Consider the following 16,640-nt stretch of genomic DNA (forward strand, 5'->3'; position numbering starts at 1 on the left):
TCATTCCCTCCCTCCTCTCTTCATTAGCCAAAGCACCCACAAGGGATCACCCCATGAAAGACAGCAGCGAGAATTTCAAAGGAGTCTGTCCCTGCCTCAACCCTTCAAGAAAATCCTCTCTCTCCTTCCCAGCAGCCTCTGCAGAAAACTCACCTTCATGGCCAGGTGCAGTGGTGTGTTGCCATCCTGACCCCTGGCGTTGGTGTGGGCCCCATGTGTCAGCAGCAGCATGGCGCAGTCAAAGCGTCCCCTCTTGACCGCAATGTGCAGAGCCATGTCAGCCGTCCGGCTGGTCAAATTCACCTCGGAGCCGTACTCAAGTAGCAGCCGTGCCATCTGTGCCCAAGCGTGCAAGTGCCAGGTCAAGAAGAGAGAAAGTGATCGTGAGGACAACCGCCTGGGCGCTCAAACGATCCAGGTCTCACGGAAAGCAAAGCAGGGGAAGAGGTGGGACCCTTAGCCTGGACACGGCTGGCTGGCAGATGCCGGCTGCATTGTTCCAAGCACTGGAGATGGGGTTTCTCTGCCTTTTACCACAGAACTAGTTGGTGGTTTCACAATCTGGCTAGAGCTTCTGGATGTTTTGGGACTTACATGCAAGTGTAGCAACTGGCCGAGAGCAATGGAGAAAAAACAGTTCCTACTCAGGCCAGAACCCTTGCAGACTGGAGGGAAAAAGTTTGCTTTTTGATATTCTCTTTACAAGCCAAGCAGATGTATGTCTGCTCTGAAACTCCACAGGACGTTTCTGAGAGGGATGTGATGCTGCAGGAGGGAAAACAGTCCTGCCATAGGAATGTCCTCTGCTTGTAACAACCACCATTCACTCCAGCACGGCATAGCACGCTACTGATCTGCCCATCCCTGGCAGAAGATGGACCACAACCCACATGCCACCACCCTGTGCCTACCTCCCACTCTCCCTGCAGTTTTCAAGGCATCAGTCTGCTTCCTTCTGTGAAACTGTCAGTAATGAGAAGACAGCTCCCCCCAGGGGAAACAGAGACACTGCTGCAATTTCCCCAACAAAAACGGAAAAGGGACAAGCTGGCAGTTTCACAGCCAAGGATGACATACTAGGGATGAGCCCACCAGTTTGTTTCACTGCAAGGCTCCACTGCTCCGTCCCCTTTGGCAAACAGCACTGATCAGCACAGGGCAAAGAGAATCAAACACCGGGCTGCTGGCTGGGCTCTGACACTCCCAGGGCTCTGCACATGCACCCAGGAAAGGGAGAGGTCAGCAGCAGGGGGAATTAGCAGGGTGCTGGGTAGCAGCACAGGCCCTCGCCACGGATTAGCTCCATTTACCTCTGCCTTCTTCGCCCAGTGCAGCGGAGTGGCTTCATAGCGCGGATCCTTGGAGCGAACCTGGCTGGCATCCACCTCAAGGATGGCCTGGGCACACCTGGCAAAGACAACGAGATGAAGGGATGGGTGGCTGCTGTCTCCTCCACTCACATCAGCACCTGCCTCCTGCCCAGAGCCTTTCAGGAAACCCTTCAGCAGCAGCAGGCTCTCTGCAACACCTGCAAGTTCCTCAGCTGCAGTTTTAGTTTGCTCTTTTTAGAAAGGAAGGGCGCAACAGGAAGCATACAAGCAGCACAGCGTTCGGAGGAAGCAGGAGAATCCCTTCCCAATTCCAATTTGTGGAGCAACATCTGGGTGCTTCTCCAATACAGGAATATGTCATTTCCCCTCAAGACCCGAGAGGAAATTCTTCTCTTCTCCCTCTCTCTCTGTGGAAACGTGGGGATAAAACTGAAATAGTTAAATACTTGCTGAAATTAAGAATCTGTGTACTTTCCTATGAGTGAAAAATCACACCTACTGTGAACAGACTAGTATCTAGTGCCTAGAAAGCGTGGGTAGGACTTACGAAACAAGCATACGCTCTCCACCCTGAAACACCACCAAATAAACCGTGTACAAGAGATCGAGCCCCACTGCAAACTAAGGGACCTAAGCACATTTTTGGCTTGTGAATATGTCTCTAATGTTGGAAAGCACTTTTCAAAATGCTGAAAAAATAGCTAGCAGCAGCTGGTGTTGACTTGAGAGCCCGATTTGTAGAGCTCGGACACTCTATGAAAATTAAGTATTACAAAGTACATACAAAGAGAATCAAATTTCTCTGGGGAAAACAACGGGGAGTAAACATCATGTCTCTTTTGATTCAGTTCCAGAGTGTGTTATTAAGAGTCAAGAGTACCTTTGGCCCACAGGAGACAGGAATAACTAGGCTTTGAAATGAAAGCTTATTAGGATCAGAGCACTCAAACACAGAGGTACAGCAATTAGCAATACTATTTAAGCATCAGTAAATCATCTTCTCACAGCTCATTCTGAGAAAAAGTATTTCACAAACATTTTTTTAAAAATCTGTGTCTTTCTCGGGAAGTCTGATACTAAATAATATATACAAATTCAGGGAAAAACATTTTTTCTGAAAGTGTTTCTTTTCCATACCAGCACTTCTCTGTTCTTTTGCCAACTCAGTGATGCAGCAGAGGACAGCACAGGACATCTTCCTACTGAGCACTGCCCTGAAGGGGGGCCAGTCTTGGACAACCCCGAGCAAGCAGACAGGTCCCCAGACTGGAGGAAGAGCCCTGTTCCGGCAGCCCAAGCGGTTACTTACCCCTTTTGGGAGAACTTCAGTGCTGTGTGGATGGGGTAGCCCAGCGTCCCCATGACGCTGCAGCTGGCGCGGCATTTCAGCAGAGACCTGACCATGTCCTCTTTGCCCAGCTGACAAGCGAGATGCAGAGCGGTCAGCCCTTCGTGGCTCAGGTGGTCCAAGCAGGCAGTTGGGGTACTGCCCAGGAGCTGGGAAGAGGAGACAATAGATAAATAAATAGACAGACACGGAAGAGCACGGTCTCTCTTCCTGGGCTCCGAGGACAGACTCTGGAGCACTGGGTTCCTCACGGTGCTGCAGCCTGTCCTCTCCACCCCGGCTTCCAACACAGTAGCTATGGAAGTGCTCCTTGCTTTCTCTTCCTAAAGGGTATATCACTGCTCTCTGTGCCCTCTTCCTCTGGCCCGGGTGCTTCTGAAACACCCCTCAGAGCTCACACCACCTTGAAGGACACAGCCCAGCAGACTCCCACCGTCTCCTACTGCGAGAGCCAAGCTCAGCCCAACCGAACGAGAGCGCTAACTGAAACCAGTAGTTTCCTCTCCTCCTGCAGCCCCATCAGTTACCACGGCCAGTCAGCGGGCCAGAGCTCAACCTCCCCTGCAACTCCACTATTGCTTTCAGATACAAACAGGATTCTGTTTAAACTATGCATGTGGGGATATGTTTGAAGGAATTTTTCTATTCTTCCTATAAATTTTAGACCTGTTACCTGCTGACTGGTTTGTTACACAAAAATATTCCACTGCCATTCTGGGGAATCCCTGCAAGCCCTGACGCACACAAGAGAAGCAGGAATTTAGAGTGTCTTTTATCTGATTTAGCAAGGAATCAAGAGAGAAAAGAAACAAACAGGAGACAGATCAGACCTGGAAGTGTTTCTGTAACAAGCCAAGTGGCTGCCATCAGAGAAATAAAGGAAGAGGATATCTTTTTAATACAAAGGTCTTAACTGCCCTGCTCCACAGCACGGCAAGCCCCGATTGTCATCCACCACCACCACGCGTTAGGAAACCCCAGCACAGCCTGGTGGGCAGAGGGAGAGCTGTCACAACAGAGGTATTGGGCAAATGTCGGGGGTGCAGCCGTAGGGGAGAGCCGGTCTCACACTGGGTGCTGGGGAGCTGATAGACCCAAGGAACCAACGTGGAAGGCCACCCACGCCCTTACGAACCCTGTCACTCTGCCCAGCACTTCTCAGCAATCGAGAACGCCTCTGGCTTCAGACTGTCTCTGCCTCGAGGCTCTGATCGCGTGCAAGGCCACTCAGTTCAAACAACAGGTTCTGCAGCTCAGGAGAGCCCAGGGTGGCTCCAAACTGTCCTTCAGTCTACGAGCAACACATGCTCCCCCACGGCAGCCTAAACACACGCTCCCCCACAGGAGTGCTCTGTCCAGAACCAAATACCCTGCTCAGAGGAGACGGAGAAGGGACGGCCAAGGGCCTGGGGAAAGGCAGGATGAAGGCCTGATGCAAATAGCAATGAAGGACACTTTCTGAGGAAACTTGCTTAATATCCTTGTTCCACTGCAGGGTGGAATCTGGAGCCTGCTTACGGGAAACAGCACCAGTAAAGGGGGAAGAAAGAGACCGAAATCAGTCTCAAGCATTAACTCAGTGCTGCAGCAGAGGGAACTGACCTTCTCCTCCCCTGCCTGCAGCTATTTTCCTGTCTCCCTCCTCACAACATAGCGAGGACCCATTCTAGTCCCGCTCTCACCCAGCTTTGAAATTGCTCCCACCTCAATGATCTGGGGGCTGTTCCCTCGCACAGCATAGTGGAAAACGGTCTCCCCGTTCCTGTCAGTAATGTCCACCCGCGCGTGGCACTCCAGCAGCTCCAGCAGGCACTCCATGTCTCCTTTGCGGCACGCCAGGTGCAGCGGGGTGCAGCCATCCTCGCTGTCCGTGCTGTTCACGCAGCTGCAAGAGATGAGTCAACGTGAGGCCAAGGAAGGGCTGCAAAGACAAGGACATGCAGCTTCCCTGGGAGCTGACACGAAGGTACCTTCCACGCCTGTGACAGGCCCAGCTGGTGCGAACCAGGTTCATGAAAGCCTGGCCTCTTGCCAGGGAAGGAGCACAGGGAAGGGCCGCCAAGCAGCCCTGCCATGGACCCTCTCCCTGACACGCTGCTGCTTCCTCTGCCCCCAATATAGGAGTAGCTCCCCCTGCCCAAAGGAAGGCAGGAGACAGGTTACAGTCAGCAACCTGGCAGGGGTGCTGCCATTAGTCCCCCAGTCCCCTAACTCCTCACTAGCCTCCCCTATCCTCAATGAACTTCCCCATGGAAAGAAAGCAAGGGCTTGTGGCCAAAAACCATTTCCAGAAAGACAGTCCTACTGTACCTCCTCTCTCGTGGTTTTCAAAGTCAGACACAACCCCCTCCAGAAAGCAGCTCCACAAGAATCTAACTAGTGCCTCTAGCAAAACACTTAAATCAAACACCAGAGCTCCGGGCTTTAACGTCTGCAGCAGCAGGTTGAAAGCCTGCCAGTAAGCTTACATAGTGACCATCGGACCCCCTTTGCTACCACATCTGTCATTCAGGCAAGACACTTTTAAACTCGACCTCTGCAGCAACCACAGGTGTTAAGCTCCTCCAAGAAGCAGCCCCCTTCGCTTCGGTACATCAAGCCGGGATACCCTAATCTGGCCCAGTCTGCCGTCCCGAGCTCATTCCCAGCACCAGGCTCACCGGAGACCCCTCCGGCCCCTTGCCTCAGAACGTGGTTGTGCCGGAAGTTCTCACGATGGCCGATCTCCACCGCGATGTGTGCCAAGGACCAGCTGGGGTGGTTGCGGAAGCAGTCACTGAGCTGCTGGAGATCCTCCAGGGACAACGGCTGGCGCGAGCTCTCGTAGAAAGGGCGCAGCTGCCTGGCGTACTGCTCAAAACGCACCAGGGCATCTGCTTCATTGTCAAGCTGGAAGAGCCTGGAGGAAAGGCAAATGTAGCGTTGGTCCTGCTCAAAGAAACAACCTCCACCCCGTGTATCTGAGAGAAACAGCTCTTCTCTAAACATTAGTGCTGGGGACCTTCCCATTTCTCCTCATCTGGTGCCATGCTTGTTCCAGGGGAAGAAGGAAGCCTACTTCGTTAGCAGAGAGCATCTCCCCTTCCTGAGGAACGTTGACTTTTGGGCTGAAGCATCCTGTGCTCCAGATGCTCAAGCAGTAACTGGTACGAGTGGAAGGGCATGTACCTGTGGGTGTCCTGACCCAAGTACCTATTCCACAGTTGCCTGTTTTTACAATGTTTGGATTCTGTCCTGCCCTGTTCTCACAGGCGCATGTTCTGATGACGGCTCCTGCACCATCACACGCAAGGGCCTCCCGCTCCTCACGAGCCCACCTGCTGACCAAACACTTCGCCCCACGCCCACAGCCGCCAAGCCCTGCGGTCCTGAGATCGGAGATTTCGGGTCTTTAGCTTTTTTCGCTTGAGTAGCGATTGCTAAAGGTCCGTCACTTACCGGAAAGCGACCTGCGGGCTCTGGGGATTCACCAGCAGGCAATCCCACGAGCGAGCGAGGCTGTTCTTATACAGGGCCACCCTGCCTTCCTCCCGCAGGCAGGCGTGAGCGGCATACTCCGCAGCCGGCACCTCCTTCACCCGGTACGGGTTCGTGAATATCTGGGTGACGCTGTTGATGGTATTCACCAGCCGGCCAAAGAACTGCATCTTTCCGGAGCCTCAGGCGGCTTCTCCCCCACCGCGTCCTGAGGGAAACCCGGCCACAGGCTCCGCCCGGCCCGGCCCGGCCCTTGCCCTTCCCCGAACTTCGCGACCCCGCGCCAGGAAAGCGGAACCGAAAGGCGCCGGGGTGACACACCGCCCGGGAGGAAAGCCCGGCGCCGGCGGTTTCGTTCCCGGCTCCTCCGGGAAGAGCGCCCGCTTCTCCTCAGCGCCTCACGGCGGCCGCCCACCTCTGGCCTCCCTCTCGCCGGCCTCACTCCACCGCCTCGGCGGGGAACACCCCCCCCTCCGCGGCCGGCCCCGGCGCCCTGCCGCCTGCCCGGGCTTGGCGGGGGGGAGCGGGGCTGGGGGCGGACCCGCGGCCTGGCAGGGCCGGGCCCGGCGCCCGGGGTGCGGCGGCGCGCGCGAAGCAGGACGGGCCCCCAGCGGCCCCCGCGCGGCGCCCCCGGCCCGCTTCGCCGCCCGCCAATCGCCGCGCCGCCCCCCGCCGGGGCGGGCCAATCAGCGGCGCCGCGCGCGGGGAGGGGCGATGAGGGCGGGGGGAGCGCGGCCAGCGCCTCTGCGTCACGCCCGCCGCCATCCCGGAGGAGGGCGGAAAGGCGGGGGGCGCCATCTTTGTGAGGGGCAGGGGGCGCTCCTCTTAAAGCGGCAGCGGCCCATTCCGCTGGGGTTGGGTAGGGGTGCGCGGCACCCGGGAGTGGCCGTTGCCTGGGCGTGCGTCACCCCAAAATCTGGGGAAAAAACAGCGGGTTTGGAGAGTAGCTGCGTTTGTACCCCGGTGCGTTTAATACTCTGGCAGCGTGCGAGGCGGGGGTGTCACCCCGGGCGCTTTAAGGGCAGCAGCGGCTTTAAGAGGAGGGGCCGGCCCGCGCGGCGGCGGTGGCGGCGAGGGGCGGGTCGAGGGTGACGTCACCGCATGACTGTGTTTTTATGAATGAAAAGAATCCGCGGGTGAGTAATCGCGGGGAGCGGGGCTGGAGGCGCCGCCCGACGGCCCGAGCCGGCAGCGGCCCCGCGGGGACCAGCGCAGCCTCCCGGTAAGCACCGGCGGCGGGGGGGCACCGGCACCCCGTCCCCCTCCCGCCCGGGGCGCCCCTCCGCTCCGGCTTCTCCCCCCGCCGGGAGAGGGCGGCGGCGGCGGCGGCGGGGTCCGGGACCGGCACCGGCGGCGGGGGGGTCCCCGCCCGGGGCCGTCCGCGCTTCCCTCCCGAGTCCCGGCCGCCGCCCGCGGGGAGCCGCCGCCGCTCCCCCGGCCCCGGCGGCGGCTCCCCGGCCCGGATTGCATCAGCTCCCAGCCGCCCCGGCTCCACCTTCCCCGCCGCCCCCCTCCAGCCCCTCGCCTCCCCGCGCGGCGCGCCCGGCCCCGGCCCGGCCGCCCCCCCCCGCCCCTCCCGGGGCTCTGCTAACGGGGAGGGGGCTCCCCGAGGCGGGGCTCCCCGCTCGGCCGCAGCCCGGGCTCCCGGCCCTCTCCCAACCCGGGGACGGGGAGGGGGGGACCGGCCACCGGCGATGGGACCGGCGCCGCTTCGGTGCCTTTCCGCCCCCCCCGGGCTGCTGAATCACGGGGAGGCCGCTTCTCGCCCGCCCACGCCGCGTGGCCGCGGGCCCGACCCCGACCCGTCGTCCCCGGAGGCTGCGGACCCCCGGCGGGTCCCGTGGGGCGGCTGCCGCTGCCGGTTTTACTTTCCTTTCGGCCCCGGGCGGATCTCGCCCGGGTTTCCTCCCCGGGGGAAGCCTCGGCCGCCCGGCAGCCGGGCTGGGGCGTTTTTGGTCCCCTGGGCAGAGCAGCATCCCCACCACCTCGGGGTGGGACGAAGGAGGGGTGGGAGGTCCAGCCTTCCCCTGTTGTTACTATTTTTTGCAGTCGTTATTATTATTATTACTACTACGTACTTTTTTTAAAGGAGCAGGGATGAGTCACGCAGCCAGTGGGGGGACGTGGGCACCGGGCAGGGGGCCCTCTGTGCCGGGGCGATGGGCACGGGCAGGCAGTAACCAGCTTTTCTCCTGGCAGGGCCAGCGTGAGGCAAGGATGGCTGCGGACGGGCTCTCCAGCAAGGCCCTGAAGGTGAGCGCCGGTGGGACTGGGGGGTTGGGGTGGCAGGGGTCTGGTTTCGGGGGGGTCTCAGGCAACCGCCCCTCTCTCCGGCAGGTGAAGCGGGAGCTGGGGGAGAACACGCCGCTGCTGTCGGACGAGGAGCTGATGGGGCTGTCGGTGCGGGAGCTCAACCACCACCTGCGGGGCCTCTCCAAGGAGGAGGTGGCGAGGCTGAAGCAGCGCCGGCGGACGCTGAAGAACAGGGGTTACGCCGCCAGCTGCCGGGTGAAGCGCGTCTGCCAGAAGGAAGAGCTGCAGAAGCAGAAGATGGAGCTGGAATGGGAGGTGGACAAGCTGGCCCGGGAGAACGCCGCCATGCGCCTGGAGCTTGACACCCTCCGTGGCAAGTACGAGGCCCTGCAGGGCTTTGCCCGCACCGTGGCCGCCCACGGGCCCCCTGCCAAGGTGGCCACCGCCAGCGTCATCACCATCGTCAAGTCCGGCGCCAACCAGGCCGCCTATTCCTAGTGTCGGCCTCCGTCCCCCGGCCGGGCACAGCCTCCCCGGGGCGCCTTCCCCCACAAATCCCCTCCCATACCCTTCCTGACCTCCTTCCCACCGGGACCTGTGCCTGAAATCCTCCTTCTCCCATCCCTTGACCTCCAGCTCCTCCGTGCAGGGAGAGCTGCCGCAGCGTGGGTGCTGGGGCGGAGGACAGGACCCCACTGGTGGCCCCTGAAGCCCCACAGCCCCCTCCCCTTTGACCCAGCCCCGTCCCCTGCTGCAGACCCCTTGGCCAGGTGCCCCTCACCCTGGGGGGTGCAGGCAGGAGAGGGCGAGCCCGCCACAGGCAGCAGTGGGGAAGCATCTCACGGCTCCAAGCTGGCAGGAAAACACCAGGTGCCTCTTTTTTTTGGGGGGGGGGAGGGGTGTGAGGGCGCAGGAGAGCTGAGTGTGGCCCAGGCGCTCCCAGGAGCATATGCCAGGGAGGGAAACGGGGAGAGAGGTTTCGCAGCCAGGGGCAGAAGGGATATGATGGAGAGCAGGTTGGCATTGGCCCTGCAACTTGGACCGTGGCTGGAGCAAGGAGGGAGGCAGCAGCGTGGCTGGAGCCTCTGGGGATGGAGATGGCAAGGGAAGGTGGCAGGTCAGAGGGGGAGAGAAAGTGGCTGCAGGTTGGTGCCTGGTAAGGGTGAGCGAGATGGGAGAGCGCTGTGGCAGCCCAGAGGTGATGGTGATGGAGGAGGGACCCTCGGGCAGGGGAGAGCTGGGGGACGTGGGCAGGTCAGCCCAGGCTGTTGTATGCAAAGGGGAGAAGCAGTGGTGCTGTTTTATCTTTCTCCATCACGCACATCCTTCACGCCTCTTCCTGCCTATGGGACGCTCAGCCTGGCCGGCCGGGTGTCTCTGAAACACAGCGGCACCGGCAGGAAGGAAGCGGAGGCAGCTGGAGCAGAGATAAACACTGTTTTGCTCTGCACAGGCCAGATTGTATGGCCCCACCAAGCGCTCCCCGGCCTATGAAGCCCACGGAAAGGTGCTCCTGGCCCTCGAGAGCCAGAGCTGCGGAGGCAGAGAGAGGGGTGGAGGTGCAGGAGGTGGGAAGCAGGGGTGGAGAGCATCCCTGCTCCTGGGAGCTGCCTGGCAAGCAGGTAGGCTCCTCCCTCTGTTTTTCCTCCAGCTTGGACACCCGTGTGGGACAACCGGCTCTTCAGCAGGCTGAAACGCTGGAGAAGAGTTGGGTTTGCTAAATACAGGCAGCACGGGGGAGGCTACAGGAGGCAGAACCCTCTTGGCGTCTGCTGCTGTCGATGATCCCCCTGCTTTTTGCCCCTGCCTGGGTCTCGCCACGCCAGCCGCCCTCGGCTGCAGCCTCCATCCCTCCCTGGAGAGAGGTGCCCATTGCTCGTGGAGGGGGCACTGTGGTTAGCCTCCCCCCACCCCGACTCCTCTTGGGTTTATTTATTGCACGAATATAAGTTATTTTCACGTCCTCTTTGCCATTCCGCCTCTCGGCACAGCCAGGATGTTGGTACAGAGCCGTACTTTATATTTTATATATGCAAATCACATTTTATCTTATACTTATATAGAGCAAAAAAATACTTATTTATTTTCTGACTTACGGTATGTGTCCTACCTGACTCCTCTGTATTTTGTAGACTTTACAAATAAAGCAAGTTCTTTTTTTTTCCACAGTGAGTGTGTGTTTGGTCATTCTTGAACTTCAGGGTAGAGCTGTGTTTCAGTGAGACCAGGTTTTCTAGCTCCCTGTAGTTTTGCTGCAGGACAGGTTCAAGAAGGCGCCCCATGACTTTTTAGAAGACAGATTTATAGTCTCCGGAAGAAAAGGGGTCAGTAAGCAAGCTTAATGCTGAACATCACCCTGCAAAGCGCTTGCTTTCAGGAGCAGTTCGGCTGTGCTGGATCAGCTTTTCCTAGGAAAGATAATGCTTTTTGCTAGAAAAATTCCCTGCAGGCTGGTATGGGAGGAGAGGCTGGTGCAACCAGGGCAGCTCTACCCAAAAACTTCCCTGCCGAGTAACCTTGCTGCTTGACGCAGGAACAGCGAGGAGGAAAGCAGGGAGCTCACATCCGTGGGTGGCAGGAGAAGGGGAAGGAAACACGGTAGGCACCTTACCCAGAGATGAAGCCCAACCTCCTCCCCATGGGGAAAAGCCACCCTTCCTCGCAGCCGAGGTGGAAGCAATGAGTGTTCCCCTGACACCCAGGCGGGCCAGGCCCCAGCCTCCCAGGAGCTTGCAGCGCTCACATCGTGGTTCTGGGTTTTACACTCACGTTCCCTCTTGCTACTGCAAACCGCCCCAGCCCCACCACCACTCATGGAAGAAAAGCCCGGAGCTGCTGTTTGCTGGGGCCTGTGTCAGAGAAAGCAGCCCCCTTTCTCCCGCAGGTGTTTTGTACCGAGCACCCAAGATCAGGACTCATCTCTACTCAAGGTATTTGACAAAGGGGTTTCGCTCCTGCCTTGGGCCATCAGTGATGTCTTTGCCCCAGGCTGCTGTAGCACTGCTTCTCCCTCAGCTCCTGCATACACACAGACAGCAGGAAGCTTTCCTCTCGAGAAGAGGACTAGGAGGACAAGACACACTGACCCACTAAGCCTCGGCCCCTGTAACGAGCAAACACTCAAAATCAGGTCAGAGAAGTCACCCAGACAGCACCACGCAGAGGCAGCCTAAGTACAATCTATATTATCTCTATATTTTTATTTGTCATCATATTTGCTCATTTCTGCAGAGTATAACGTCACAAAGACCAAAATAGAGAGAGCGGCTTGTCGCTGAGCTCACATCAGTTAAACACGATAGGTACAAAACTAGGTGACTCTGTCTTATTTATCATACATTTTTTTTTTCAGTCATTTATATACAAAGAACTACTCTATATGGAAAAATAATAAACAAATCCCATGGGTATGTTACATGGTAAACAAGAAGGAAGGAAGGAAGGAGAGGGGAAGCAGGTGAGGGAGAGCAGCTCCAAGGGCCTACTCCTGGAACCAACATGTTTACTGGGGCCCTGGGCTACTGCGAGCAGACCTGCAAGACCACAGATGCCTCGGCCTCCTTGGTCTCAAGCTCTGGGTCTTATATTTGTTCCTCCAAGCCAGAGCAGCTTCAGAGCCAGTCCTTGCTCTGGCACTTGCCTGTCGTGAGGGAGAGCAGGAAGCTCAGAGATTATTTTGTGTGGTGTTAAAAAATATATATGTCTATAAAATTATAACACATGGCAGCTGGCTGTTGTTTGGGTGCTAGTTCTTCACCAGGCTTCTCCAAAGGCAGCTAGTGCAAAAGGGTTACACTTTAAACCACTACGTACAGGAAGCTTTGAGAATATCCAGATCCTCTGCACAGCATATATATATGCAGCATACATTTCAAAAGAATTTAAAAAAAAAAATGCTTCCCCAAGCCTGGATCACCTTCAGCGGGGCAATCCCAGAGATTTCAGATCTCGGCCACCCAACAAAAACTGGGGACAGTCACCAATTAAGTGACACTGGGACATCGTCAAGGCCTGCAAATGCAAGGAAAGGGGAAGAAGGGATCATGTCCCATGCCCCCCTTTCCTAAGACAGAGGGGAAGTTTAAAAATCTCACGCTAAAGGACTATTAATCAAAGCCATGGAAGATGGAAGGAAAGCCCATTCAATCTTCAGCCCTGCTTTCCAGGGGGCTTATGGCATGAGGAAAAGGAGGAGTTTTACACCAAGCCCACACAAAGCCTGGCAGATAGCGTTTGCATGTCCATTTAAGCAGCGACAGATTTGGGAAAAGCAGTAACTGACTGCGTGGCATCGCAGGATGTGTGCAAATAGGGAAATCCAGCAGCAGAGAAGCTGCTGGATCCACTGACCCTGCCTCCAGCTCCCTCAGAGCACGAAGGAGACACTGTCCTTACACCTTCCCCCATCTTATTTTCACAGCAGGGAGCAAACCGCCTCTTCAAGCCCTTTTCCCCCTGTTCCTGACCACCAGCTTCCCGCAGGGGTGCTGAGGAAATGAGGTGCTCTTTGCTCACAGTCACTTCTGAGAAAGCAAATGAGCAAGCACGTAGATTAGGATACAAGAGGAAAGGTAAACTCCAGGCAGTAAACCAGGCCCCAGTTCTCCCAGCAGAGCAACGAAGGGCAATCTGGAAACGCGCAGGTCTGCTGATGGCAGGGTAGGCATCAAGCGGGAGAGGAACACAGAAACTACAGCCAAGAAGAATGCAGCGGCTTGCTCCAGCCTCTGCATTTTGTGTCCTGCTTGGGGGTAGGGGCATCTGATCTATGGCACTTGAGTGTGCTCCCCCCTCCTCCCCTAGACAATTTTAAGCAAGCAAGAGGTATTTCCTGGTCCCTGGTTAGATCTACAGAGGGATCATTTTCATTTTGGCTCCACTAAATTCCTAGGGGCCAATTCAAAACCCTACAAAAGCAAGGGGAAGCTTCTTTTTCCACTCCCATGGATGTTGACTCCACCCTTGATAGCACTGCATTTGCTGCAGGGCCTGTGAAGCATGCAGCAGCAACTGCTACCTGGGAACACTGAGGGGGACAATTTTAACCAGCCAGGTCATGTCAGGTTTCAAGTCTATTCCAGTTTGGCCTGGAATAGCTATGGAGATAAAAAGCAAAGGAGGAGTGTGCAACATCTCTTCCTGAATACTCCAGCCTAAGGGCAAAACTTGTGCAGCTCACAGGGCAAGTCAGTGATGACAAGGATGGGGAGCGCTACCTGTGAGAGACCAGGACCTGCTCTGGCAGCTACCTGGTGCAATGCACACCTTTAAGAGGGGCAGCTATGTTGGCGGGGGACAGGAAACAAGAAGAAAAAACATTTTAGTGTTTACACATCTTCCTTTCCCAAAGAGGGATGAAAGCTCTACAAACTTCCACCTATCGTGGCCAGTCCTCAGTCTTGTTAGCAGGAGACAGATGCTCCAGGGAGGCTTCTTGCCACAGGAACGCAGGGGAGATGGGAAGCTTGGACACCTGGTGATTAGAAAACCCCACCCTTGCGAGACAGCAATTCCATCCCTGCCGAGCTTCGACAAGCATCCGCTTTGATGGGCAGCAAGGGAGATGCGGGATCTGGAGGAACAGGAAGAAAGTCCTGTCCTTTTTCCCCTCGCTGGCTCAAGCACAGGACTGCACAATCAGGTGCTTAGGAGGGTGGGGGGAGATGTTCCTTACTAAGTATTCAAGGCAATGGCTATAGAGAGACCAATCTCTGGTCTGGTCCTCAGGAATGCTTATCGCTGCATCCTAATCCCATTTCCCAAGGATCACAGAGATGTTAGTACCAGGGAGCTGGGGGAGAAAACTGTGCCTACATCAACCATTCAGGAAGAGGAATACAAAGCAGTCGCATTGTCCAGTTGGAAAAAAAAAAAAAAAAAAAAAAAAAAAGAAAAAAACACCAAACCAAAAACATTTTTGGCCACAGCTCCGGGCTCTGGCCAGTCACACTCCACACCAAGCTGGGCAGGTATGGGAGGCCAGAGCCCCAAACCCTAGAGCTTGCTTCAATTAATTCCAGTCGATTGCTGCTGTAAGGAATGAGCTTGAGAATGGAGTCCTGGCCATTCCCCTACCTCCGTACTGCTCATCATGTCCGTACCCACAAAAGCTAATGGGAAGTGCCCACTTCTGCAATCTGCGCTCTCTAGGAAGTGATATGACTTGCATGTTTCTGCTTCAATAAATTAAAAAAAAATAAAAACAACAAAAGAAGGAAAATGACAGCCTGTGCTGGCAGTTTCCCCTCCTAGAATTCATCGTCAGAACTCAGCAAGAGGGTCTTCTCATTGTCGCGGGCACCCGAGCAGCTGTGGGAGCGTGAGATAACGTGACTGCCATTGCGCCAGGGTGGACCATGCTCCAGCGTTGACTGCTGGGTGTACTGCTGGTAGGCTGGGGAGAAGTTGTGAATTGCATCTTGGACAATGTCGTGGGGGTTCATGGTCTCCTTGAGGCTGCTGGAGATGCTCTTCATGGGAGCACAGCGACCTGTTGGGGTAAGATGGGGAGGCACAAGTGAAGAATACTGCTGCCCTCCCCCACACCCCTTAACAAGAAAGGAGAACAGGGAACATGCACTCCTAGATCCTGCAGAAGGTACTTTACAGACTTCCTTAAGCAGCTGCTGAGGAAATGCCACACAAATGGTGTCAAGTTTTACCAGTAGTGCTCCTAAATCCAGCCACTGCTAGCCAAGTGAATCCACCTCAGCACCAAATGGGGAACATGCCATGAGAATGGGACACACCCACAGTGACAACTTCCACTACACACTACCTGTGCTGGCTTGGGTGTGCAAACGAAGACAATCAGGTAGGGAAGTGCTCCTGTAAAGGGTTTCAGAAGACAAAAACCAAGGAAATTCTAAAAATATAGGAGAAATTGAATTTTCTATTCCCACTCACTGCAAATTAGACTGATAGGCGCTATCAAAGTGCCCACAGGAACGAGGTCATAAAAGTGGAAAACAGCGCAAAAGAGGGGAAGGAGGGGAACAGGCAGTACTAGAGGCAGAACCACCCCACGGGTGGAGGGTGTCACAGTGACACCGTGAAGGAAGCAACAGTTGGAGATTGAGCACAGAGGAAGGCTATGCGTCCTTCTAGGAGCTGCCATTTCTCATGGCTTCTAGGTCCCATTTCCAGCGTGGACTTCTGGTTCTGCTCAGTCCTGGGGATGAGCTCCCCAAATGACCAAAGCACGCTGATCATCTGTGGCAATTATGAAAGTGAAGGGAAGCTGGGGTGAGAGCGCAAACCAGCTCCTTTGAGAGCCTGTGCAACTCTTTGGAGAGAGATTCTCACAGTCCTGATAGAAACGCTCTAAAGCGAGGTGTTATGCCACTGCCCACGGGGCTGTTTTACAACTTATGATCCAGACAACCCTAAAGCAGCTGTGTGAGGCAGTCGAGTTACAGACCTACAAGGAAGGGGGAACAAGGGACAGAGCAGGCAGTAGGTGGGCTGAGAATCAGGACAGAACAGCATCCCAGTTAAAAAACAACGGAGACAAACACACAGAGCATGCTGTACCTACCGTATGGCCCATATGATGGAACAGCTGCATCAGGGACCAGTGGCCAAAGCAAGGGAGAGATAAAAGGGAGAGGAGAGAGAGAGACAGAGAAAGAAAGAGAGAAAGAGAGAGGAAATAACAAGAACTGAACAAGACCCTCCACCAAAACATCGCCCACTGTACCAGCCAGCAGTTTACCCTGTCATCACTCTCAGATCTCATCTCCCCCAGCTGCAGCCACTGTCCTTCCCAAACCTCTGGGGCTGGCTGGGATGGAGGGATCATCTACATGAACACTGCCCAAGGGCTGCTGTCTTCCCACACCTCAGCACAGACTCCAGCAGGAAGGAACCCCTTTATTTGGAGAACACTGAATGTACTTGCATAGACTGGGCACAAGAACCCCCTTTCCCCAGAGATAACATTCACCTCCCTCTTCCCCAGAATAAGACTTCTAGCAACCCAGCCCTCACAAAGTCGTTACAGGAAGATCCTCCTCCTCCAAGACAAACATATTGCCAAAGCACAGCCTCATCTTCCTGAGCCAGATTCAAAACAGAGCCTGTTTCAGGCCTTGTCCCTCCTGCCTTCAGTCTGTTGCACAATCTGGAGCAATGGAGTTCCCCTTTGAGGAGACAGGAAGAAGGACAAACCCACTCTACCAAAAGGACGCAACTTCTTGCAGCCCTCAGGTCTGCAACAAGCTGCCGTGGGT

General features: G+C 55.9%; 3 protein-coding genes across 11 annotated transcripts in view; 1 reads left to right on the top strand and 2 right to left on the bottom strand.

Annotated features, from left to right (window-relative positions):
• PLA2G6 (phospholipase A2 group VI) overlaps positions 1-6,695 on the bottom strand; it is a 17,100-nt gene extending 10,405 nt beyond the window's left edge. For 3 of the 6 annotated variants that reach the window (XR_014227835.1, XR_014227836.1, XM_082308288.1), the window contains exons 1-6: positions 6,118-6,695; positions 5,363-5,578; positions 4,384-4,564; positions 2,641-2,828; positions 1,311-1,407; positions 154-336 (exon numbers count right to left, since the gene is read on the bottom strand). Coding sequence is in view for 4 of the 6 variants with exons in the window: in XM_082308288.1 (XP_082164414.1) it covers positions 154-336; positions 1,311-1,407; positions 2,641-2,828; positions 4,384-4,564; positions 5,363-5,578; positions 6,118-6,326 (1,074 nt within the window). In the remaining 2 variants the exon portion in view is untranslated. The other 3 variants (XM_082308290.1, XM_082308291.1, XM_082308289.1) reach the window with 3 other exon arrangements.
• Positions 6,696-6,916: 221 nt separating this feature from the next.
• On the top strand, positions 6,917-10,577 carry MAFF (MAF bZIP transcription factor F). 4 transcript variants are annotated; one of them, XM_082310176.1, is made up of 3 exons: positions 6,917-7,119; positions 8,356-8,409; positions 8,494-10,577. In XM_082310176.1, the coding sequence occupies exons 2-3, from the start codon at positions 8,374-8,376 to the stop codon at positions 8,905-8,907; spliced, it is 450 nt and encodes a 149-aa protein (XP_082166302.1). In that variant the 5' UTR covers positions 6,917-7,119; positions 8,356-8,373; the 3' UTR covers positions 8,908-10,577. The 4 variants fall into 4 exon arrangements, with proteins under 4 accessions (XP_082166302.1, XP_082166301.1, XP_082166300.1 ...); XM_082310175.1 differs by having other exon boundaries at positions 7,044-7,378; XM_082310174.1 differs by having other exon boundaries at positions 7,044-7,292.
• A 1,023-nt stretch (positions 10,578-11,600) lies between these two features.
• TMEM184B (transmembrane protein 184B) overlaps positions 11,601-16,640 on the bottom strand; it is a 30,696-nt gene continuing 25,656 nt past the window's right edge. Inside the window, exon 9 of the mRNA XM_082310018.1 lies at positions 11,601-14,899. Coding sequence (XP_082166144.1) covers positions 14,658-14,899 — 242 coding nt within the window. The 3' untranslated portion in view covers positions 11,601-14,657. The remainder of the gene's footprint in view (positions 14,900-16,640) is intronic.

This window comes from Platalea leucorodia, assembly GCF_965183815.1.
Source record: "Platalea leucorodia genome assembly, chromosome: 4".
NCBI lineage: Eukaryota > Metazoa > Chordata > Aves > Pelecaniformes > Threskiornithidae > Platalea > Platalea leucorodia.

What these genes read in the sequence shown, in the direction of transcription:
- MAFF (XM_082310173.1), top strand. Translation starts at nt 8,254, where the DNA reads ATGAGTCACGCAGCCAGTGGGGGGACGTGGGCACCGGGCAGGGGGCCC. An exon ending in TCTCCAGCAAGGCCCTGAAG is followed by an intron (nt 8,410 to 8,493) that starts GTGAGCGCCGGT and finishes TCTCTCCGGCAG; the next exon opens with GTGAAGCGGGAGCTGGGGGA.